The sequence below is a fragment of the Schistosoma mansoni genome (genome assembly GCF_000237925.1).
Source record: "Schistosoma mansoni, WGS project CABG00000000 data, chromosome 1 unplaced supercontig 0010, strain Puerto Rico, whole genome shotgun sequence".
NCBI lineage: Eukaryota > Metazoa > Platyhelminthes > Trematoda > Strigeidida > Schistosomatidae > Schistosoma > Schistosoma mansoni.
Window position 1 is genome coordinate 1,769,961 of NW_017385987.1, and position 26,989 is coordinate 1,796,949.

The 26,989-nt window shown below is 32.1% G+C and overlaps 2 protein-coding genes across 2 annotated transcripts in view; one reads left to right on the top strand and one right to left on the bottom strand.

Annotated features, from left to right (window-relative positions):
• Window positions 1–267: 267 nt before the first annotated feature.
• Window positions 268–615, top strand: Smp_132710 (hypothetical protein; the record flags this gene model as incomplete). The annotated part of the gene is made up of 1 exon (XM_018791979.1): window positions 268–615. One exon carries the CDS (start codon window positions 268–270, stop codon window positions 613–615), a length of 348 nt encoding a protein of 115 aa, XP_018644885.1.
• Window positions 616–6,755: 6,140 nt separating this feature from the next.
• Smp_132700 (nephrin, putative) overlaps window positions 6,756–26,989 on the bottom strand; it is a gene marked incomplete at both ends in the record, with an annotated part of 65,946 nt that continues 45,712 nt past the window's right edge. Inside the window, 7 exons of the mRNA XM_018791980.1 lie at window positions 6,756–6,916; window positions 7,787–8,570; window positions 11,345–11,487; window positions 13,935–14,252; window positions 17,418–17,516; window positions 19,575–19,668; window positions 22,939–23,097. Of these exons, the coding sequence (XP_018644886.1) occupies window positions 6,756–6,916; window positions 7,787–8,570; window positions 11,345–11,487; window positions 13,935–14,252; window positions 17,418–17,516; window positions 19,575–19,668; window positions 22,939–23,097 (1,758 nt within the window). The remainder of the gene's footprint in view (window positions 6,917–7,786; window positions 8,571–11,344; window positions 11,488–13,934; window positions 14,253–17,417; window positions 17,517–19,574; window positions 19,669–22,938; window positions 23,098–26,989) is intronic.

A 26,989-nucleotide genomic window follows, 5' to 3' on the forward strand; every position in this document is an offset into this window, starting at 1 on the left:
CTAAATGAAGATACTTCAACTCTTAGGGCAATTATTTTTCATGATTATTGCTTTTCCAAAATGTTGTTTTCTACGGGATGTAGTTGTTAATCACATGAATAACCTTCCTCCTTTATCCGAGTTTGGGACCAGCTGTAACCTTAGAACGGCTCCAGATGGGGTTTTATGCTAAACCAGACAAATGAAATTTCTTGTCTTGTTACTTCGTTTTTACAGGGTTCCGAGGTCTCACCATCACGTTATTATCAGGAATCACCAGCAAGATATATGGCCCAACTGGAAAATAATTGGCCACAATCAAGTCAAAACAACAATGACTGCAGAAATATGAGCATAGAGTTTCCGTCAAATGGATCGACTATACCACCACCAAATGATTTTCAAACTACTGGTTCCCATATCCCTTACATACAAGTTAATAGTTCCACTCCTACTGTCAATAGACCATATTATCATATTACAGATGAAAATAAGAATATTATTAACCAAGATAATCCTGGTGCAGATCATTTACAAGCAATGGACCAACGTTTAGGTATACCCAGAAACGTTTCAGATAATATGATAACACATCAAAATCACGGCAACTATTCTTCATATGGTTGTGTTTTATAACAATCTGTATCCTATTATGTTACTTCTCTACAAAATTGTACAGCAAGATATTTCTGTGTATGAACTTAACTTATACCTGCTATAACATTTACTAGACACTTTTGAGGAGCTGTAAATCTATCCACATTTAATCTCTCACAGAAACTGTACAAAGAAACTATGAAAAATATTTGGTCAATAGTGACATTAAACAGAATCTCATGTTATGCATGTGGTTTGATTTTATATTTTTGAAAATGTATCATTTTCCTGATTGTTCACTGTAAATTATGCTATCTACAAGTACTTTATGGAAAAAAAACCAATCTTGAATCACCTTTGTATTCTGACATATTTTACTATTAAATTTGACTTCTTAAACTATGAAACAGTAACTGGTAAGAGTTTTACGATATTTCATATTATTTTGCTTATCTATTTGATTTCAACTTCTTGAATAACTACTTTAAGTTCACACTTTTCAAAACATTACATTAACGGATAACTTGTCACCACACATATAAATATAAAAAATCATGGAATCCTCACTAGTTTATAATTGTGATCAGATTAATACAAAAGAAGTAACGTTTAAAATCATAATGGTACTTTATCTAAGAGGAGGCTATTTTGACTGAATAAGAATGATAGAGATTTTGTCAATGAGAAGTATAAGATCTACGTAAAATTTATGATCAGCGGTGACATCGTTTTAATGACTAGCAAACAGTATATGATAAACATAAACACACTAAGAGCATGGTATAATTATAACATGTGTGTTGTGATGGTAGTTCATAAATAATTCCTAGTAGTTACCATTCATTTATTCTTCGTCCGGATGTAAACGTTAAACAATAATTATTTGAGTAAATGTTTGCTCGCATACTGGAAACCTTCATATGAATGATGATTAACACTTTGGCTGGACCTAAGAGACACTATTACGTTTTGAATGTTGTGACGTGCGGTGTCGGAAATCTGTTGCTGATACACGGTATGCTACTTGCTAACCCCCCAACTGACTACTTGAACGAGAACACAAAAGTGAGAAAGTTTATTGGACCACCGAACGAAATGCACAAATATTCACTGATAAATACCACTCTACCCCTAGAAAATTGACCCCAATGAAATGCAGTTGACCTTTAGATCACTTCTGATTGCCATTGATTGACCCTTTCATTAGGCTCCTTCTGATAAACTCTCCATATCGCTGACACTGGGACACGACTTTTTAAATCCACTAGTATCCCATATAAAATTATAATTCGATCATGATTCATCATTTATCTGTTGTTTATGAAAAACTAGAGAATGCGGAATCTTGTACTGTTCTGTCATTGGTGAAATCTGTGAGACCTTATTCCAGGGGCCGACCAATCATATGTAAGATAAAAGGTCTTAGGTTTCGGCGCAAAATTCATTCGTCTATTTGGCTGAACAGCAGTTTGGCTGGTGTCAGTTCATGATGAGGACCTTAAGTCTAATTCCTAACCCTGACCACCAACTGTAAATCATAATTCTAATTCGTCACACTGGTTTATAATCCTCATTTAGTCCAAGTTTGTAGGTGGACATTCTCAAGGTCACTTTGCCACCTCTCAAAGGTCATCCATTTTTTATAGTACCGCCAGAAAACCACTTTCTTAGTCCTTTTGCTGTGCATTGAAGAAACATATAGAGATATGTAAAACTATAGTTGGATCTGTCTGACAAACAATAAATAGAAAGGTATTAATAAGGAATGAATGTTTATTATAACAGTTAACGACAAGCAAACAAAACCAAGAAATTAAGTCAAGGGAACAGACGACTGACGAAGGTGTGTATAATATTCTCAAGCAATGATGGTGCATGTAAAAACAATTGTATGCGCACAATTTTTAGAATTACGACGATACACTCGTCAATAAACAACAATCTTACTATATTTGTACATTGAAAAATACATCTTAAGTTAGGGCTAAGTCTGTCAATTATTAGTTTCAATATCACACATTCAATTCATATGCTATATTTCCCCTAGCTTCCTAGCTTTGCCTTGAAGTTATACTATCTATCGCCTACCCATTCCGGCTAGCCCTAACCCAGAGTCGGACCTTCATGTCGCCTTTCTACAGTCTAGCTAATATCTTACCTAATCGAGTTATATTTAAATAAGAACAGGGAGGAAGTATAATCGACAAAACACGACCAGTCTCTCTCACTTCCGATCTCAATCAAAGTGGTAATAAACCAGTACTGATCACTAATGACTTTGACGAGCTGTGGCGGACAGTTCATCGTCCAGCCATCAGATCTGATTCAGAATGGTACATACTTGGATAGCATTAGGTCTCGTTTAAACAACCTTAATTCCACTCAAGCTAGTAATTGTAAGTTTAAAATTTCCGTATAAGGAAACAATACTCATGCAACTTGTCAAAAGTGGTACATTAGTATGGTAGGGGTGAAAAAAGTAACTGAACAGTATGTACTTCGTTTGTAAGCAAAAAGCTTGACGGGAATGAACTCTAGGTTACTTCTACTTCAGGGGGATGATCTCATTAGTACTTCACGCTGGACGGTTTCAGTAGTTTGACCTAACCACCAAAGTCAAACTCTTGGGAACCGAAAGTTGATAACACTATCCGAATGATGACTGTTATGCTCACACTACTACTTCTATTACAAATTACCACCAGTGAATATCTGGAGTACTATGACTAAAAATATTCATTAAACACGATCCTGATGGGAGACCTGGACGCCAAAGTTGGAAAGGACAGCACTGGGTATGAAGATATCATGGGACGACGTGGACTGACTGTGAGAAAGGAACGAAAATAATGACAGATTGGCAAATTTGTATACATTCAACAAAATGTTTGTAGGCTGCACAATATTCCCTCACAAACGCATACATAAAGCTACATGGATCTCACCGGACCACACCACAACAAACCGGATAGATCATATTTGTATCAACACAAAATTCCGGAGGACAATGGAAAACATGAGAACCAGGAGAGGAGCAGAAATAGCTTCAGATCACCATTTGGTGGTTGATGAGATTCTTCGCAAGTCACGAGGCCGATGCCCTTTCTAACAACCACAGCAACAATTAATATAGGTACATGCAATCTTCGGAAAATTTGACGGACCGGGAGGACCGAACAGATCACCACTTGGTGGTTTCCAAGACGAAACTGCAGCTAAGCAGGCACTGGAAAAGTACTGAGGGACAGGATTACAAAAGTTCGATACAGACTTTCTTCGACATACTGACAAACTCAACTAATCCAAGATAGATCTCAACAACAGCTTCCAAGTCTTACAAGGTCTGCTCAAGGAAGAGGAAACTACTATGTAGGATAACTGGGAAGGGATCAAATAAGCACCCCAACTTCAACGTTTCAGGAGGTTCTGGGCCGCAACAAGTATCATCAATCATAAGGAATGGATCACCATCAAAACCCTGGACAATATTCATGAAAGGAAGAACAAGAAGACAGCAATTAACAACAGCCGGACAAGAACAGAGAAAGTCAAGGCACAAGCTGAATACATAGATGCGAACGAGCAAGTGAAGAACAGCATTAAAGCCGACAAGCATAAATACATGGAAAACCTAGCGAAGACAGCAGAAGAAGCAGCAAGAGAAGGAAATGTGAAACAACTATATGATACAACGAAGAAACAAGCAGAAAGAAACAGTAAACCTGAGAGACCAGTCAAGGACAAAGGAGGGAAGACAATCACAAAGGTTCAAGGACAGAGGAACAGACGATTAGAACACTTCCAGTAACTCGTTGAATCCACGAGAAATCGAAGCAGCACACACCGACCTTCCTACAGCTGTTACCTCAACAACAGTTGGAGGAGGTTTTTGTGGAGATTTTAGTAATTTTTATAGTTAAGATCATGAGTCAATTGAAGCTAGACCACCGTGGAAAACCTGGAAGCACTGGACGGCCGTTTCGTTCTATTATGGGACTCCTCAGCAGTGCGCATTCACGATCCCGCACTCACGAGATTCGAACCCAGGATCCACCAGTCTAGAGCCAGAGCCCTTAACCGATAGACCACTGAGCTGGCATCCAACGGTGTTAATGTCTAACCCCAACCAATCCACGAAATTGCGCGACCTACTTTTAATGTACTGAGGTAGATACCTGTCTCTACCTGACATGAAGAAATTAGGATGGCTATCGGACAAATCAAGAGTGATAAAACAGGAGAAGCAGATAACACACAAGCTGAAGTACTGAAGTCAAACACAGAAGCAACTACGAACACGCTCCACGTTCTATTCAGGAGGATTTGTGAGGAGAAGCAAGTGCCTACCGACTGAAATGAAGAATACTTAACCAAGACACCGAAAAAAGATCCTAGCAAATGTGAAAACTACAGAGGCATCACACTGATATGAATACCAGAAAACGTTTTCTACAGAGTGTTGTTGAACTAATGAGAGATTGAGTAGACGCCCAACTTCGAAATCAACAAACTGGATACCGACCGGTAAGGATTGATAGTGTACAAATCAAAGCGCGACATTACTCATAATTTTTGAACAATCCATTGAATGGAATTTATCACTATACATCAACCTTCTTGAATATGAGAACGCTTTGACAGTGTGGATAGATAGATGCATTCCAAGTGATGATTGTTGTCAGACAACACTGCTTACTCGAGTCCTTCCTCTTTCATCTGGTGGTTGACTGGATTATGGAGAACTCGACATCTGAGGGGAATCACGGAATGTAATGGATATGTTGGATCCAGTAAGACGATTTGTACTTTATAGACGACCTGGGTCTTCTATTCCATATACACCAACAAATGCAGGTCAAGACAACCAGTGTAGCAGTAGCCTTCTCAGCGATAGGCCTTAACATAAACAAAGGAAGAAGCAGTAGAGAGCACAAACCCAATCAAGTTCAATGGACAAACTCTGGAAGAGGTGGCAAGTTTCACGTTCCTGGTCAGCATCATCGATAAACTAGAAGGATCTGATGCAGATGTGAAGGTATGGATTGGTGAAAATGGGTAACGTTCCTACAGTTGAGGAATATATGAGACTCAAAACAACTGTCAATCAATATCAAAGTCAGAATTTTCACTACGAACGTCAAGACAGTTCGATTGTACGGAGTTGGAACCTGGAGAACTACCACAACCATCATCAAAATGTACAAGTATTTATCAACCATTGTCCACGCAAGATACTTAATGTCCGTTGACCGGATACCATCAGCAACAACCTTCTGTGGGAGTGAACAAACCAGCTCCGAGTTGAACAGGAGATTAGAAAAGACGATGGAGGTGGATGGGACATACATTGCGGAAATCACCAAACTGCATCACGAGGCAACACTTAACCTGCAATTGTGAAGGGAAGCGGAAAAGAGGAAGTTCAAAATATACATTTCTGTGGAAGTCGGAGGCCGAATCATTAGCACTTAGAAATAGCTGGAAAGGATTGCCCAAAACAGAGTTGGTTGGAGAATTCTGTTTGGCGGCCTATACACCACGTGGGTTAAGAGGGACAAGTCAAATTATGCATAAAGCTTCAATTAAGCCTTGATTGAAATATATGATTTTGTACCGATTTCATGAATGAATTTGTGATCTGAATACAAAGTTTTTTTGCATAGGTAACCATGCAGCTAATTTAATAATGAGAGATTAGTTAATTTTATGGTATATAAAAAAAGAGATGGAGATTAGTTCGTATATAGAGTAAAATAGTATTTCAAAGTGTTTTCTTCATATTACTCAATGTACAGCACCATTTCTATCAGACTTATGTTTCACCAGATTGTGGTTTTTCACGCTTCATTAAAAATAGGCATTTTAAGTCTACTGAACTTCTTGTTACGTTTTCTTTTTAAGAAACAAGTAGTTCACCTGGAGTAGAAACAACTTTACTTCCGTTATACACATGTAAAATTAATTATTTTTACTTAGTTCGTTTGTTCCTCTTTAAGGTCTAAATATTAACAAAACGACATATGCTTTAGCCTTAAATCCTGTCACTACGCTTTATTGTACCAACGTAGAGTCTAGGATATCTTTACTTTCAAAAAATATCTTTCTGAAAGTGAACTGGTTTGTCAATTCACATTTTCTTACGTAATTTTCTTATAGGTATATGGGAAAAATTGAATTGTTCAGTTAAAAGTGCTAACCTTGTTAGTATGTGCATATTGTCGGCTGTTAAGAATATGACCATCGGGCAATTCAAAACTGTTCGTGAGATGTGATACAGATTGTTGTCCAAAGGAATTGTATGAATTTCTTGCTATTTGTTGTCCTGATGCAGTGTATTCATCTAAAATTAATAGATTTTGTGGACGATAAGAATATTTTTTTTAACAAATCATATTCAAGATGTAATTAATTTATCTAAACTTGAATTTTGATCGAAATGTATATTTTAATTTTGTTTATCTGAGCATTACTTTTGATGAATAATTAGTTTTGACCTCATATATCGCATAAATCTTGATTGTTCTCTATTCAGATACAATCCTAACCTATGGTATTGAGACACTGATACATTTAAGTGTTAGATGGTAATAATGAAAGTTGTTCATCTATTTGGAACCAATAAGCAAAGCCTAAGTGATCATGAAACTTCAATTCCACTAACATATGGCCTGATAATAAATTATACAATAATTTCTTTTTTCCTAAGTAAAATTAAACTAGTGTATCTTCATATATGATTTTGATTGGCTCTTGTTAAGTAATACTGATAGTTTCTTGCCTACCATATAAGGAAATATTATTAACTTATTTCGTACCGAATTTGAACTACTCACCGACTAAATATCAACTTCGAGGTTATTTGTATACCTAGGATATTCACTATAGATATAATTGAAATGTTCTTAGTAGTAGGGTATTGTCTGTTTGTTTCTTTACTAATTATGATACTGATAAGATTAAGTGATTTCGTACCAGGAACTCGGAATGTAACCAAGTTAAAAGTCAGAAATTCAGGTTTAATCTTTTAATTAAGGTTTTGCGCAATTCAAATCTATCACTTTTTGTGGCTATTTTGAGAATAGCTCGTTTTGCACTACGATGTTGTTAAACATTTATGTTATATTGTACACAAGTTATCTAAATTCCCAACAACTTTTTACGGAGATACAACACGTTAATATTTCATTGGCATACTTAAAACTAAACTTACCGCTTCCATGAGGATTGACATAATGCTTCCATGACGGAGCATTACCTCCATGAAAGCTTGTAGTCATTCCATTTTGAATCCAGTTTCCTGAAGTTCTTGTGTTTGATATAAACAATTGTCCGTTTTGTTGTGGACTCTGACTGATTATATTTAATCCTAAGCCTCCGTTAGGTAACGTCAAGCCACCACCAAGATGTCTGTAATCACCCAGCAAGTTCGAGTGATGAGATCGTTGAAAAGTTGAAAGGCTCCTTTCTAAACTATTATTATTTCCTTGTCCATTCGACCTGATGGTGGACACACTTGAAGCAGCTCCAGAATGTGGTGACCTAGTTCTGTTACTTTTTTCGGTCAAGGTTCTACCGATATTAACAAGCCGTCTGTGGGTAGGCGTAGGGAGCTCTATATTTCTCAGATTGTTTTCTGTATCGCAATTCAGAGGCGAGCAACTATTGGGAAATACTGGATGCATAAATTCTGAACAGTCATGATAATTTTGAATATTTTGAATCGCTTCTACTGTTCCATTATCTTGGTTTAAATAAGCCACTGCAGTTTGATCGGCATTATTTATTAAAACAGATGATGGTTGAATAGATATATCACTAGAAGGTCGATTAGTAAATTCTACATGATTTGGAGAGTTGAAATTTTGCATGTTCATTGCATTCATGCTTGAGTGAGGTGAGCTTGAAAATATTTGATTTCCTCTTATAATAGATGAATTTTGATCTGGGCAAATATTAAAAGGTATTTGTTCCCATCCGTTTTGAAAGGGTGAAAACTAAAGGTAGATAATGATAACATTGACTAAAGATTATGAATGTTCATGCAAATAATTAACACTTACTTTTATTTTCATCTCATTAGATAACCGGTTAGAATACTTCGTTACACAAAGTACTGTTATCAGTGATTTTAACATAACTTAAAATATTCCGAAGGACAATATCAAGGCAAAATTTATTCTTAAAAAGTACCTTAGAATTGAAATATCTCTGTTTTAAAGTAGAGCAGCTATTTAGTCTACATTAAAGTACTTGGCATTAAAAATCTTTCCTTTTTACATATGAGATCATTTCTGTCTATAAACGTTGATAAATTTTCTAGTCTATAAATTTAACAACAGATAGTTTCCTTTTTACCATTAAGATTTGTATGATAATCTAGTCGATGATTTCAGATAATGTTAAATCAAGTTTAAAACTAAAAAAACTTGCTAAGTAGAAAGAAACTGACTGATTTTTATACTCTATTTGACTTGTTCAAAGTATTTTTGTTTGTTTTACCAAAAAAGGAAAACAATGGATAGCTTATTTATATTGTGAGGATGTAGTGAACGAGAATTGAGGTACGGTAAATCTATTTATCGTCTCATGTACAATCACATAGTGCTTTTGCAAAATATGAAAATCATACAATTATAGACATTATTTGTACATCTACTTCAAGTTGTCTTTTACATACTTCATGATTCTTCCAACTTTGTTGTCATTACAGTTGCTCTCTCTTCCCCTTCCTCTTCTCTTTAATTCAATCTTCTGCTGATAATCATTCCATTCCTGTTGCATACTACATAAATAAGTAGCTCACACCACAATAATAGTTAAATAAAAGAGTAGTGAGAAGTCATCATGCAGAAGTAAGGATGATGAGTTTACCTCTTTGGGTACATTTGAAATGTTACATCTCAGTATGATTACTTAAGAGAAAATGAAAACCGATTGATTTTGCTTCATAAACTCTAACAAATCTTATTTTTCGAGGGAATTCAACTAGAAAAAAGGCTTTCTAATGGTGACTTCTACTGAAATCAGTTATATTAGTGTATAAGCATTCTTCAGAGAAAATGGGTTAACTTAACTAACGTCAAAGATTTACCGTGAAATCATTTATGTATCCCTTAAATGTTACAAAGCATAGTTATTAAACTTAATTATGAACGTATCTTTTCAATATTTGTTTTACTAAGTAATAGCTCACGTGAAATGAAACTATGGTTTTGAGATCGAAAAATACTGTCTTGCAACATGTAGAAAGTTAATTATAAGCTTATTTGTAGATGTAGACTTTTCGAACCTGGCAAGTTATTTGACAACATTATATTTAGGCTTCGCACTTCCTCAATAACGTTTCGTTGAGAACTTAATAGCATAAGATAAAGTCTTTCTTTATCCGTTTTTTTTCTTATGTTCGCGACTATGCATAATTCCGACATAAAAATGTTATGCAAAAATCTGCGCTAATCAATTGCAAGAAAGCTCACGCTACCATACATGTAAATATTTGAGAACATTTCCTTAGAACACTGTAGAACATAGGGGTTGGGTGTGAGTAGAGGTCTAGAGGGTTTAGAAAAACTATTTTATACCATAAAACCACGTGGCATAATGTATATGAGTTTGCTTAAACTTGTGTATTAGAGTGCGAATAGATCACTTGGTTTACAAGAATTGTGAGCAATGAGGCTGTTGGAATGTGCCTGACCACTGGTTATATTTACTGATGTAGAAATAACTCAGAAAACGACTCAGAAATGTATAACGGAACTGTGACAAGTAAATAACTGTATAACTTGGTGGATCCAATTAATTTTAGAGCTGTTTTTTTTTAATTTATCTCCATAACGGATATTTGTATCAGAAATTGTCAAATTATATTTGAGGAGGTTACTTTTTGACGGAATTTTCTTTTCTGAATCGTTTCATAATAAGTCGACATTAGTTAACCAAATTTAGTTATCAATTTTATATCGTTTCAGTTAGTCACTTCTTTTTGGTTAAACATGTTTGAAATGTTTAGACTTTCATATTATCGAATAGTATTTTCCAGTAATTGTAATTACATTATTGTCAATATTGGTAATGATAAATGCAAAAATTACCTTTTAAGTTTTCGATTCGTAACCGTAGGATATTAATATTTAAATTTTTGGCCTGTACAGGATATTTTCATGTTTACATTAAACAAATACTCAAATCGGCAATAGTTTCACTAGTTTTTCAGATATTAGTTTACTTCAGTCATGATAATATTTGCTTATCTGAACTAAACACTTCAGTAAACGTTTACAAATAAAATGATTTCGTAAAATGTCAAGTGTTACGTAAATGGAGAATGAAATCATGCGTATCTGTTAACTTAGTTACTTCAGTATTCAGTCGAATGTATCTTAAAACATGTTGGGAGGATTAAAAAACAGAACAACTATTGAGATTGGTAACTTATTCAACAGTTAATTTTCGTCATATAGGGCTTAGTTTTAAACGTAAAAACAGTGAGTTTTTTTCTCAGATTTTGAGTTTACCATTAAAGTATATGATCAGTGTTATAATGAAGTGGTTTTATTGGTTCTTCGTATATTCATTCGGTTTATTCACAAACCATGAAAGATAACCAATGATTGATACTACCAAAAAGTTATTGTCTGTTCATGAGTCATTTCCGTAAATAACCTGGTAAATTATCGTTATAAAACACTAAAGTAATGTTTATCCAGGTGTTGCAAAATGTATTTTAATCTAAGTAGTATATTTCATTTATAAACTCATTGGTTACCTGGTCATTTGGTGCTGATTGCAACATGTAACTGGCATTTAAACGCATATCATCTGGATATATTGGAAAACTATTCTGTGTATTTGTGTGTATTTCTGAAAAACCATTTTCCACCGGGTATATTTGTATAAGGTCCCCCGCAGCTGAAAAAAATGGATAAGTTCTATAATAATATATGTGCCGATAAAGTAAATTATTTTTCAATAAACAAATATGCTTTATACATACTTCATACTGCCTTACAGTTAATTGCAGTTTACATGTCCGTTCATATTTCATGTGAATTCATTCAATCACTTAATTTATCTTTGGAGTATATCTTAATCCTATTTTAGCTCGGATGAGTACAAATACTTGCTATCATTACTTACAACTTCTTACAATAAATTACTTAGATTGATTGGCTAACATGATGATCAGGATATGGTAAATTTAGCTTTTGTAATATCCCCACCATTCATCAAGAAAACATAATCCTATTTCAGTAGTTGGTCACGATTTTTAATCGCAGATAAATTTTACTAACATAATATATTTAAAACTGTAAATGTAATTGAACTGGCAATTTTAAAGATCCTACTTTAATGAAATGTTTACAGTAAATGTAATTGCAATTAAGTGAACGATGTTCAAATCCATTCATTTCTAAATGATAGACATCAGTGATAAACATTAAAGTGTAAGTATTTTTTTGGTCCAAGAATGGATAAATGATCAAATTCCTTTTTACATTTTGATTCTATGCTCGTGTTAACATCGTTCCTCATTTATTGTCACCTTTCATTGTTACTTTTACGCTGCCTGACAAACGGTAAATCTCTATTGTTTGGATCGTTAAGTACTTTCAAGTTTTCTGATCGTGATATTAAAAGAAACTAATCCCTGTATGTTTTAGAAAAAAGTATTCACGCTTCATAAGTATGCACACTATGTCTTCATATAGTCTTTGACATAAAAATCTTGATTACTATCAGCTTCATCGATTTTTTCAGAACGCGTTAAATTAATATTTGTTTAAAATAATAGAATTATTTACTTCAATAATTGTAGTCTTTTGTGTTAAGTTGATTTTAATTGCAAAACAGTTACTGTAGCGTTCTGACTAAACGTTAATTGATTTAATAAACTGAAAGTTCCCTTAAATTGACTTCCTTTAATAGTCTTTGTCAAGTAAGAATGAGAATCGAAGCAGAATAATGTGTATGGGTAAGATATCTTGATTTTAGATGTTTTCTGTTGCGACTACAATCATGTATTACTAATATATTAGATAGAAGGCTCTTATGTAATCTCCATAATTGAATTCATGAGTTGACCTAAGCTAGACCACCATTGAAAACCTGGGAGCACTGGACGACCATTTCGTTCTAGTACGAGACTCCTCAACAATTCGCATCCATGGTCCCACATGCAGGACTCGAACCCAGTACCTTCGATCTCAAGCGCTTTTCACTAGAACTCCAGGAAGTCTATCTTGAAGCCAGTCATCAGTGAGCACATTGGTTGCGCAAGATCATTAATCGATTGAAGTTAGAAATTAATACCGTCGGATGCCGCTCCAGTGGTCTACACGATAAGCGTTCGCGCGCGAGATTGAAGGTAATGGGTTCGAGTCCTGCATGTGAGACCGTGGATGCGAATGGTTGAGGAGTCTCCTACTAGAACGAAATGGTCGTCCAGTGCTCTCAGGTTTTCAGTGGTGGTCTAGCTCAGATTGACTCATGATCTTATTTACTAAAATTACTACAATCTCCACAAGCCCTCATTCTTATGTAATCATCAAATAGCTTTAGAAATGCTGTTTAAATGACTATGCTAATTGTTTTCAAACAAATGAATAACTAGGTGATAAGCCACTTGATCTTTTATTCTAATAAACCTTTTTGACCCATCATCGAGCTGTTTACGTAGCTGCGATTTATATAGCTTGATTTATTTTAGCAAAATCCATTTGAAAATTCTTCCGAAATATATTTTCCTATTATTGCGAATCAGTAGTGAATAATCAGTCTATGGAATATTATGGGATTTGAAAGGATATAACCGTATTGGAGTGTTGATGTATTTATTGAATGTTAATCACATCACTAAGTAATTACTACAGTTCCAAAATTAATACTAAATTCAGCTTATGCATACTAGTACAATTGATGAACCCATTTACTAAGCTCCAATACAGATAGAAGCTGATTAATTTAGTTTGAGATATTGACATTCCTAGACAATCGTATAAATTCAGGACTTTTAATATGCTGCAGGAAATTTGACTGACATGATAGTAACCTATATTTATTATTTAGCTAATATATATATATATATATATATATATATATATATATGGGTGAATTTTACTTCATAATTTAGTTAGTGAAGCAAACAACTTGCTTTTTATCTATTACAGGTGAGTTTAGTTAAAAAGGGCAACCAAAAATAGCGGGATGAAAATTATATAAAACTGAAATCTAACCATGTCAAGATATGTAAATCATAGAAAATTGTTCAAATCAAATAGTGACAAGGAGGATGTATGGTGTTTAAAGAAAAAAAATTCATTCAATGAGATATAATGCAATCTCCAACTGCTTCTCACCAGATGGTTTACGTTCGTCCTGTTTCATCTTTTGGCGCTTGTATCGTGTAAATAATAATACTACCAATAAATTCGCTATTAAAATAAATGATCCGAATACAGAGACTGCAATTATAATCACAAATGCATTATCATCCAAAGAATTTAATTCATGACCAGATCGAACTGATCGTCTTTGAGGATCTGGATTTATGGAGTTTTCAGAGTTCTTAGAATTTAACCGCCATCTTGAATCCCAATGTCCTCTTTGAATGTTTTTTAATGATTTGGCTTTAACTTCATCCCTCATTACTTCTTCTCCTGACAACGAGTCAAATGCTACAGTAAGTTTTTTTTTAATTAAAAGTGTTTATGAGTTTTTAAATCATTAAAAGAATACACAAAGCTTTGTTATAAATTATGATCAAATATCTTAGAATCTTATCATATCTTGATATTATATTCTTATTGACAAGATGACATTCATCTCTCCATATTTTATTCTTGAATGAATATGAATATTAGACCTCCTAAAGTCGTCAGTTCTCTTTCATTCATGCTAAACAATTTACAGTACTCATACAAACTAAATGATTTCCTATTTAAACATATGGATAATGCTTATCACACAATCACTGATGCGTGAATCATTACGAATTATTTTGTCTTCAAAGAAATATTTTATGGATAAATCTATTCTTTTGGATATTTTTTTGCTTCAATGAGACAGTATATTTTAAATTGAGTTACATTCCCCAAGAGAATTCCCATATTGATCTACTTATTTTATAGAAGAAATCTTCAGGGTACAACTGTTACCAATACAGTCAATAAGAAAATATAAGAAAAAAAAGATAGGCGATAAACGTTTCAAGTAAACACTTCTTATATCAACATACGTTAAAACTTGATTTTGAATTGGTTAGACTTTAGTACAGATTTTCTGTATACTGGTGATTTCCAGTGTTCAGCTTTTTCATTCAAATAATCTTTGACAAATCATTTATTTGTTGTATGCATATTAAATTATAATTAAATACATTTCTACTTTCTGTTATATATGCTAACGTTAGGTGAAGGAACGTTCTAAGCAATAAATATAATTTTTGTGGTGTTCTAAGTAGTAGAAAGAAGGCCTGACTATTCATTCAACCTGGACTTTTCATACAAAGAACCACATCTGACCTTATTGATTTTCCACATAATCTACACACTCAATTTCAACCCTACTACTTAAAATTAAAAATGTATGCACTTCCTATACCCACCTTTTAACGCACCAATTAATACAGAATCACTTTGATCAAAATAACTTAATATTGACATGTTCAGATATATTGTGATTTTGGTTGTACTAAAATTATTCTGCATTGTTTCTTTTGAACTACTTAAACTTGTGTTAATTTATTTCGGTTATTTATTCACTCTGAAAAGGTAACTTACATTAAGTTATGAAATGTCAGAAATACAGTTTTGCACTCATTGGGACATCACAAAAATATATTTATCTTTAACTTTCTACCTAATGCTCAATTTATCTGAAACCATCAAGTCCAATCTTAGCACTGTTACCTACAATACTTTATAAGCGTATTGAAGTGTTTAATTTCAATCCAAAACATAATCTAAATTGAGTAACTATCATTCATTTAATTCACTCAGCGTTTGGTAAATCATTATTATTTCAGGCTTGGTAATAGTTTTTACTAATCTGTTCTATAAAAACCGTCAGCCTGTCTCATTATATATTTCCTTTTCCACCTGAGTATGCATCGATGCTTTTGGTCGGCTTTATAATTCATGTTTTTTCAACTAGTACAAAAGAAAGAAATGTTTCTATAATATTTGACATGATGAGAGTTGTACAGTATACCAGATTGTTAAATTGTACGCTACTTATTAACTATTGTTGCTAACATATAATTTTTTATCCAGACTTCCTTGTAGAAGTTTCTTTTAAAGTTTGAAACTCAAATGAGACATGAAAATAAATCAGAAACAGCAACATCTAGAATAAATGCTTCTTAGATTGTTATCGATAGTTGTTTTTAATTAGGAAAGAATTAATTAATCATCTAATACTGAAATTAAGTAATTAATACTTTGATCATTTCAACAGTTAACATGGATTTTTTTTAGCCTGTGGCAAAAGCATATACAGATCTGAATGCAGTAATGATTGGATTTTTTAAATATTACAACTGATAACATATTTAAGTAGAGGTTGGAAATGGCTACTGATTTTGACACTATGTACAATTTACTATGAGTGAACCTTATTTTTTGATGAGATATAACATTATTAAATTATTGTGACATTTGTAATTGTATTTTCTTTTAAAAATCTTGAATCTCAGTCAGTCAGTCACAACGTAGAACTTTGTACGTACATACATCAGCTCGAGTTGCCATACTACATTAGCACAGAGATCCAGTTGTCGATTCAAATCCCATAGTGGTAAAAGTATTAAGAGTATAAGCAGTAATCGGAAAGACTAGGGTTTGAAGATGTTGAATCTACAATTTATTTGTTTATTAGTCAACTAGATATATTTATTTTACGCCTTTGTACAATGAAATTATTGAATGGAAACATCAGTTACTGATTTTTAAACACTTACTTAATTGATTAACTTGATTTTACTGAAATATGATCATATACTTAAGTGAAATTATATATCTGAGTAGAACATAAGAATATTTGTTTAAAAATGTAAACATTCATACATTAATACATTTGAAGTTTTAATTTGTAAACAAGTAAAGAGAGAATCGAGTCATCACATGAATTAAGTAAAATCCTGTTAAATTTAAAACAATTAGTCCCTTTGATAAATTTTGATAATGCAATGAGAAGACCCCATTATGTGTTCAAAAACAATTTGTTCTTATCCTTAACCTACCCTGGTAATATTGATTTATTATCCAGAGTGATCGTCACATTGTTTTTGTATACTTTATTTATTTTCTTTCTTCGTTACGGTTTACCTTTAATCTATCTAGTTGACCTTTTAATTTTCATATAAAAATGTATATGTGTGATCAGATTGTTCGAAATGTATTGCGCAAATATATCACATAATTCTGATAAACTTCGTCTTCTTATTGCATAACCGAAAATCCTATTAGTTTGTTTGTAGAGTTTATCGTCTAAATTCATAATTTCAGTATCTCTACATTAAAGAATAACTTATATTTCAATCTATTACAATCAGCTTTTTAGAATAGCGTAATAAAGAAGAAAAACTAAGTCATGACTTCTGAATTTTTTTGTTCTTTTGGAAAAAAAATATTTGAACTGATATATGTTTTAATTGTAAAGCACAAAACAGTTATATGATCAAAACTAGTATCTGTCTATCAACTGAATACTATATTCTCTAATGTCATTATAATCCATAAACTATGATAGCGACCAATGAAAATGGAATGATACTTAATAAAGTAAAGTGATCTCGTTAGGTAACTACTCTTTTCGTAAAGATAACATACAAAATAACTTACCAGTTGTGGAAGCCAAAAGGTAGGGTGTAAACGATGTTGTAGAAGTTAATGTATTATAAGCACTAACTGACACACGATATGTTGTAGCTTTTTGAAGGCCTATTAAATGCAAGGTAAAAAAAATAAATAGAACACAGTGATTAGCGAAATAAATGAAAAAATAGTATTGTACACTAAAATATTTCAGGTTCTTACTAAGTGTTAGTTATGTTTTTCTAGAAAGAACCTGTCTAGAATTCATATAAGATTTTATAGAAATATTGACAAGTGACAAAAATTTCCGTTATAAGTAGTTATAAGTCTCTTTTTCTGTAGTATATGAATGACAACTTTCATTATTACCCAACATTTCATAAGTTATATTGATTTTTGAAAAACAAAAAACTCTCTCAACAATTGTTTTAATAAAACATTTACATTATAATTTTGATTACATCATTCGGACAATAAGTAAATGTAGTATAGTGATCTCTTGTTTTACATCTCAAATAAATAATCTATATTGAAAGCGCGAGTCAATTGAAGCTAGACCACCAGCGAAAACCTGGAAGCACTGGACAGTCGTTTTTCCTATTATGGGACTCCTCAGCAGTGCGCATCCACGACCTCGCCTCGCGAGATTTGAACCCAGAACCTACCAGTCTATATTGTTTGCTCATATGAAACGAACTGATAAGTTTCAACATTTTGTAAACTGTAAATTAGGCAAAATATAAATGAGATTAAATGTTACATTTTCTAGAGGATAGCTGTGTGATACCTTTAGAACATCACTTAGCACTAGAGCCTTTCTCTTATTCATACATTTCGATATTATAATACTAAAGTATATTCGTAAAAAGTTATTTTATTTATGCTCCTCAATAATAATAAAAGATGGGAACGCTCGTGTTGTAAGAAACTAATTAAATTTTGTTGGAAAACGTACTTTTACAATGTTTAAACAAACACTAAATTATTACGCTTACTACTATACATCTTGCAACAGAAGATAAGAAAAGAATAGTCATCGGTCAAATTTTAAAATATACAAAGAACGTTTGGTAAAGTTAACTGATCGTCTAGTGTTATAATATTTATTAATTATAAGCCCGAAAATCAAAATTTCCATAACATACCATACAATAAAGATATTAAGTTAGTTTTAGCGCTGATTGAATCCATGAGGAAGCATTAGTTATCTCAAGACTACGGGTTCATCTTGTTGACAAGTACTAAACAACACGAAACTCGGGTTTAATATTTCTCGTTGATTGCCCATAACCATCACCCAACAGTTTAGTTTTGTCACATTATATATTTTAATGGTCTATATAAGCGATTAACATCTATTACAAGATAGCTTACATGAAACTATTTTATACATAGTAATTCATCAACTAACATTTCATTGTATGTAGGGGCTACTTTATTGCTAAACTCATAAATAATCTAAGTAACTTTATACATAAAGAGGATATTTTGGAGAATGAATGACCAGTCAAAGAATTTCACTATAGTTTGTAAGATTTACAGAACCTGTTCTGTTACAATGATCAGGCGTTGGAACTCGAATCATAGTTTTGGTTTTGCTGATTGGATTTTGTATACGACAATAATAAGTGAAGATGAATAAAAATCTAACATCATGGAATCCTTCATTTTTCTTCTATTCCGTGTTAAATTCATATTTGACTTATTCGTAATAATCTTCCTGAAACGTTTTTATTCCATAATTTATTTGCTAGGATTTAGTTGTTGGTTGCTTTTTTGGTTATTTCTTTAACAAAATTCATCTATTAGAACTAATTAAAGCCCATTCAGAAAAGCTAATTCGAAGTTTAATCTTTTATTTTCATGATTTTGAGATGAGTTTCATGTGTTGTTTGACTACGATGTTGAAATTTATGCTGTATTTACTGATTAATGCTTCTACTTTTTTTTGATAACTGAAATTCAGCTCTATGCATCACATATGTCCAACTACGAAGTAGATTTACAGTTAAGTTGAGCTGTTGGAGTGTGGCATTCCGTAAGCTTATTATTTCGATAACTGATTTCTTGGTAGTTGTTTTTAATCAAATAGTGTACACAGAAAGAAAAGTAGTTTCTTCTGTCACCATTTCTGGCTAACAATTTCAGGAAAATAAAGTTGTAAAAATTTTACGCCGAATTTACCAGTGATACTGTAGGTTAATACTTCATTGTCTAAATCTTCTTTAATATTGACTTTATCATGATGATCTGGGTCTTCATTTGGGTGCCAATGTAACTGAATGAGAAAATAATAAAAAATGATGACGATAAGTATATCCTTGTATATGTTCTTATGGATACATGAATAATAAATCATTTCGCTATCAGTAGCTGAGAAATCGAATGGTGAAATACATGATATTTTTAACTATTTAAAAAGATGGTTGGTTGAGATTTATTCACTCACGGAAACAGCTTAAAGAGCCATTAGAAACTAGCTTAAACTGGACAAATTATACATTTTAGTTTATGGCTTTTCAGGTATACGTACTTGAAATTGCAGTCAAGTCGGAAGCAGGCTCTACAAGTATCATAATGGCAGGATTGAATTACTGAGTCTGAGTTCAGTAGTTATTACTAACAATACTAATCAGTTTACAAAAATGCATAAATACAATATAATGGCATCGATAATAACTATTTCACTACCGCTAAATGGGATATTATTATTACATAATCCGTAATTGAATGTTTGAGAGGATAGTGAAGCAGACATATAACTGAAAGGCATCCTCTTGACGTCAACAAAGTATCTTCCATTCAAAATTAATAGTGTTATCATTCTAAAAATGTAGTTGGTTGTGATAATAAATGACAAGATACAGACATATTTTGAATGGATAACTTCTTTGAAAAATATTTAGCAGTCAATAATACAATTCATACTTTAATTTACTAATGAAAATATGAATTATCTTATTCATTATCAAGAGCTCACAGAATTTTTGTTGAAGCTAAGGGATACTACAAACATTATTACTGGGTATTTGTTTGGGTTGGTATGAAACTGTTCTTATGGATAAATTAGCAGCAATGTCTGTAGATAGATTAGGTTAGTTGTGGTAGAAATCAAGGTGTTTTTATGTAACCAATGAAGCAAACGACGATTTACAATATGTAAACAGTACAGTAGGTAGCTGTGGGTTGAGAAAAGTTGAAAACTTTGAGTGCGATTATCACTTAAATACAGACTAAAGTACAATCAAGAAACGTTATGTGTTCATAAGACATGGGAAGTATTGAATATATTTAGTGTAGCCCTTTGTATTGTGATCTAATTGTTGTAAGTTTTTTGTAAATACTTTTCCTGTACTATAAGTGAAGATCTTTTGGATCTTAGTTATATTAGTAAATAGTACAATGTTTATTTCTTCAGAAAACTGTTTATGTTATCCCCAAAAGAAAAAATTTAAAAGATTATAACTACTCGATTTTTTTTGTAATTTAAATATTATCAACTAAATCTTGTAATATTTATCTATGAATTGTTCAGTTCAATGAACAGAACTGCTGATAGATCGTAGAAGTTGAGTTTCAAAATTCTACATTAAAATAAAAAAAGTATATTCAATATCCTGGGGAAGCATCATTGATAAACAAGGAGGATCGGATGCAGATGTAAAGACGAGGATTGGCAAAGCAAGGACAGCATTCCCACAATTGAAGAACATGTGGAACTCAAAACAACTGTCAACTAACTTCAAACTCACAATCTTCAATATGAACGTCAAGACAGTCCTACTGTACCGAGCTGGAACGTCGAGAACTACTAGTTGACTAATTCCACCGACTAATTCCAAAGTGAGAATCTTCAATACGAAGATCAAGATAGTCAGTTCCGTACGGAGCTGAAATGTGGAAAACTACTACATCCATCGTCAAGATGGTACAAGTATTTATAAACGGTTGTCTACACAAAATACTCAACATTCACTGACCGGATACCATCAACAACAGCTTCCATCTGAAGAGGAAATTTGGAAAAGAACTTTGAAGTCTATTGGACATACATTGCAGAGATCACCAAACTGCATCACGAGACAAACCCTAACTTGGAATCTTGAAGGGAAGCAGAAAAGAGGAAGGCCAAAGAATACATTATTCCGGGAAATGGAAACAGATATGAAAAGAATGAATAACAACTGGAAAGGATTATCCAGCACAGAGTTGAATTGGAGAGTACTGGTGGGTGGCCTATGCTCTTCCACGAGAGGTAACAGGCGTGAGTAAGTAAGTGAGTAAGAAATATTCAATATCCAAGAATGTAAAAGGTATAGACAGTCGAAACGAGTTTTAGTGTAATAAACTATAATTCTTATAATGTTAATGTTACTTTTTAACTATGTTTAACCTGTTCTATTTCCTGCCTTTTAATTGTAACTGAGTAGATTAAAACAAAATCTAGAAATCATATGAAGGAATTATAAATTATGCATAATATATTTTTGGAATCAAATTTTAAAATGAAGGTCACTATACATAATCTCCACTATGTATATTATGATTATGTTTATTATTTTACCATTGTTAAGAAAGTGAAATATTTCTGATTATACAATTAGAACAATCTAGTAACATTTCCACACATTATAAAGAGTAGGTGACTTATTTTGTATACAGAATATTTAAAAAACCTAGCAGACAGTAGTTTTGAGTGATTTTTCCGTGTTGCTAAGTAGTAACAAGAAGTAAGTTTCAACATTTTTTAATTCTGTTGGATAATGTCTTCGGGATATATATATATATATATATATATATATATATATATATATATATATATACCTGTAATACGTTCTTCAGTTCAAAGTAACTTTGCTAACATGTTTACATTACAAGACTTTCAAAAGAGTGATAGTCGTGTTTTTAGAACGTGTTTAGTCTTAGAATATGTTATAGATTTTGTTTAGTCAGAGAATTGATAATACAAATAAACATGTGTCTATGACTGAATGGGTTCAACTGATTAGAATTTCAACATCCACAATTCCTATTCAAACCTAATTTTATGACTAAACCTGACTATTATTCTCTTCTAAGGTGAATATCCCCTGAGATATTAGAATGTGTGACGATGAAATGAGTTATGGATTACAATTTGTATTGCAATGTGAATAAAATTCTTTGATAAAGCATGAAAGGGTAAGAGCTTACCCTAAATGGTACGACTGAAACTTAGTGAACATAGAACAGAGAACGCAGATAACGTTACAGAAATAACATTATGAATTCCGTAACTGATAGTTTAAACGATAAAACAAAAATTTATCTTACCTCTTAACACTCTAATAATTATGTTATATCAAAATTATGTCAAAATTAGTGTTGTTGATGAAAGATCAGCTGACATGTATTTTCCAACTACATATTATTTTTGCATCTGATGTCAATTCATAACAAAACTGTCCTCCGAAAAACCATTTAAAAAAATTTATCAATCAGAGATCATCATCTGAACTAAATATAACTTTTTTTTAAACTGATTTCAGTAGATTTCTGACCTACTTACCAAGAAGCTTTGTTCTGGACCACCATTAAATCCTTGAGTCCAAGAAACTGTTAAACTTGTACTAGTTGCATTCAATAAACGTGGTGAACTTGGAAGATCAGGTTGAGTTGGACGTATTAAATCTACACGACCAGTATCTTCACCAACTAAATTTTTTGCCTATTTCAATAAAAAAAATTTGTTTTTCAGTTTTAATTAAAATAAAATGGATTAGTTTTTTTTTATTAAATAATCAGGTTACTGTTATTAATAAATAAATTGATCTTCATTATTATTTAAAAAAAATGGAAACTAAATTTCGGTTCGAAATCGTTTTAAAAATTAACTATTCAATAAAAATATAAATTCATAATATGTCACAAATCAGAAGCTGGTCTTTTTTTTTAAAAAAATTTTAATAAAAAGAAAATTATGTTATATTTGGTCATAATTGTTTGTTATATATTGAGAGAAAAAGTGATTCAATGTGAATTGAATTAAAATCAATAGCGGAATGTTCAATTTTATTTTACATACCAATCTTGTTTAATCAATATTTACTATAGTTACCGAAAATAAATTTTGTAAGATATAAAAAGATCAACAATTGAAAATGATTATATCAGCTGAGAAATATATATATATATATATATATATATATATATATATATATATTATCGGTCAGCTACAACGTAGGACCAGGCACATATATGCATCGGTCCAAGTTACCATACCTTACAAGCACAACAAGATGAACACTGGGTTCATATAAGTAGTTAGTTTAATGGTGGTAATATATAAAAGATAGGTTGTATATAAAGATATAGTATAGGAAGGAAGAAAGTTATGAAGCAATTTTAAGCTGAAGGTTTAAGGGAAGATAAAGAGTGTATACACCTACGCCATTGTGATCGATTCTGAGCCATGTCACCTAGATTCTCCAACCCTTGGTTATATATATATATATCTGTGAGTATTTAACAATATTCTGTTTTTAGATGTACGTTATTACTGTATTTTTCACTAATTGTATTGTAGTATGGGTTTATATGTTAAGCTCATATACTTCATCCTAGCTTCTGGCCAAGCCAATTCGCCTATCCATTATGAGTCATATTTTGATCTTGTTAATTATTCGCTTATTAACCTTGCCTATATTTTTATATGAGCGTATGTGTGTACCCTCCGTATCCTGTTCATCATATGTCTGTCATTCATTTTTGTCTGATTATAAATATTGAGTGATGCTTGCTCATAGCGAGTTGACTTCCCAGCCATCTCCATTATGCATCATCTTTGCTTCGCTCGCTTACACTTGCTCATGTGCCCACAGCTTTCTGGTTTGCATCATTCATCAATAAAAATGTAGTTACCGCTTCTCTTTGCCTTCTGACTTTATACACCGTTAAGATTGGTATAATAACGGTTATCGAAGTGAACTATTATTGAAGCACAGCACTACAGTATTTCTTTATGTTGAATTGTAAGGACTTTAGTTGTTCCAGTTTTATTGAATATGATATTAAAGAAAATTGAGGATGAAATCGTTTCTTTAATAAAGACTGATGAACTCTGATGAACATCTGTTTCGTAAAGCTTGTTTTGTTCATTTACAGCTGAATAAGATAATCTCAAATGAAATATAGATGAGATTATAGGTATGTAATTTATCCATAAACTCAATTGAAATTATCACATATAAAAGGTAAGAACAATATTTTGGCAAGTGGGTAAGTTATACATGATTTTTATACAAAAATCGGACATATGTATGTAGATGTAGACTGAAAAGCTTAACATATAAGTTAAAGAACAATTCTAATCTGTATTTAAACAATATAAAATCTTTCTGAATTAATAACATCAAAGTTATTCAAAAGAGAGAATAATAGAGAGTTGCTAATAATATCTTATTTAATAAAATTGTAGCTATATATATTAGGAATTATCATGAAGATATAGAAAATTTTATAACTACCAAAGTGCTTTTTTAAAAGTAAAATATACACTATTTAGCCAGACAACTTACAGACTACCTTTGGATAAACTTTTTTGAATATACCGAGCCCTCAAAAGTATTAACTAGATATATTGAAGAAATAAGTTGAAAAGTTACCGTAGTAATTAAGCGTAATAAAGTAATAAAGGCCAAAATTCTCTGTTCATGTTGCTCCATAGAGTGAGTAAAATTTGTGTGACATTGCCATGCATGCAAATACTTTACTGACTTCTAACTAACCGTTGAAAGGTAACACAACTAAAATAACGTAAAATATGTCTGAGATAGTGTGCGAATAATACTGCTTTATCACTTTGCTTGGTGCTTTGGTTACACTAATTTTATTACTTATGTGTTGGTGGGATAATGTTTAAAATTCAGTCTTTAAGTGTTAGTTAACACATTCAAACCCAGTTCAACCTTTTACGGTTTTAACCTCTACGTAGTAACAAAACCTTTCACATTAATTGTACATTTCAAATCAAAGAAGAGGAATCTGTACACATTTACTAGGGTGCATCACATTTAAAGTGCATTTTCTTGTCAGTGCCAAAATTTCTGAAGTACGAAAGTAGAGATTATAAATTGAATGATATTATAATCTTAAAGCTTAAAACTTTTGTGATGACAAAAATATACTGTAGAAAATGAACACATCAGTAATAAATATAACGTAATACGATATGAAGAAAGTATTTCAGAAAAAAAACTCGTTTTACGAGTTAAATCCAAGTGTTCTGAATGGAAGGATTTTTTGAGCATTAATAATATTTTATAATAGTACATATACCTTCAGTGGTAGATAGTAAACGCCCATTATATAATGACATAAAATCTGCAATTTATCCTTGACACTGAGTTGTTGCTTTCTTACGTAAACAAGAAGTGATAAGAGAAGGGGACTTGGTAAAAATTCATAATAACAGATAAACATTTTAGTTTATCAGTGATTCAGAAGCATAGGGAGAAACAGTTATATATTGTGTAGTGGAAACTGCGCACAAGATTGCTTGTAAGTAGTGTGTAGCGGAACGTGGAGTTGAAGATGCAACAGTTGTCAGAAAGAGTGAAGAGTTTAAGTACATCGAAAACATGGCTTTGGCGGACCAGACAAAAAGATAGTTAAGATGGCAAAACGATAGAAGGCTATGTATTTGTATTATGTAAATATTTTGTAGCTTCTCACAACTAATTGGCATTATTCCTGATTATTACGTTCCTTTACAAGTGAATTGAAATAAATGGGGAAGCTATGAATATTGTAAAATTATAACTTTCTATGAAGTACTGCTTCAAATTGATGAAGGTTTGGTCATAAAATGACATCAGCTAAAAAACTTAGTAACCATAAAGCAATAAGCAGCAGTCATATCCTAGCCTTGGAATCCCTAGTAGTGATAGCGGGGGAGGGGGGAGCTACACAGAAATGCAACTCAAGACTTTTATGTATTATGTCAAATAAGTTCAATGTAAAACTACAATACGTTTGACTTTATTATTATGGTATGAACAGTAAATGTTATGAAGTATTGGCTGTTGAAGTTAGTTATCAGTAAAAATATACTAGGAATATAGCTATGTTAAAAAGAATGCTGCAGATTATATTTCGTAGTTACCCTAAAGACTTTCATTCTACTAGGGGACTGGCTTTCTCAAATGTTTGTATTATACTCTTTGTCAGCCTGACTATTTAATACGTTATTCGGTGTACAACAAAAATGATGGAATTAACAATGTCTAGTCAAATTGTTGTATTTGTAATATCAATAGGCCATTCAATCGGAGATATAGACTATCATATAATTTGATTATGGAATTTATTTTGATATAAAACTATAAATATGAAAAATATATAGGTTGCATAACTTCATTATTTGATGAATAGAAAAATAAGCTTTAAAGAGATAACATGACAATGATTACACAATCTGGTGTAGAGAGTTCAATAAGATAAAACTATGTTTATAGTAATAATACTTGCTCATAAACAATAGAACCCTTTAGTTATTTTTTTTAATCCCAAGAGTCATAATTTTATCCATAATAGTTACACAGATAATTTAATATTATGTT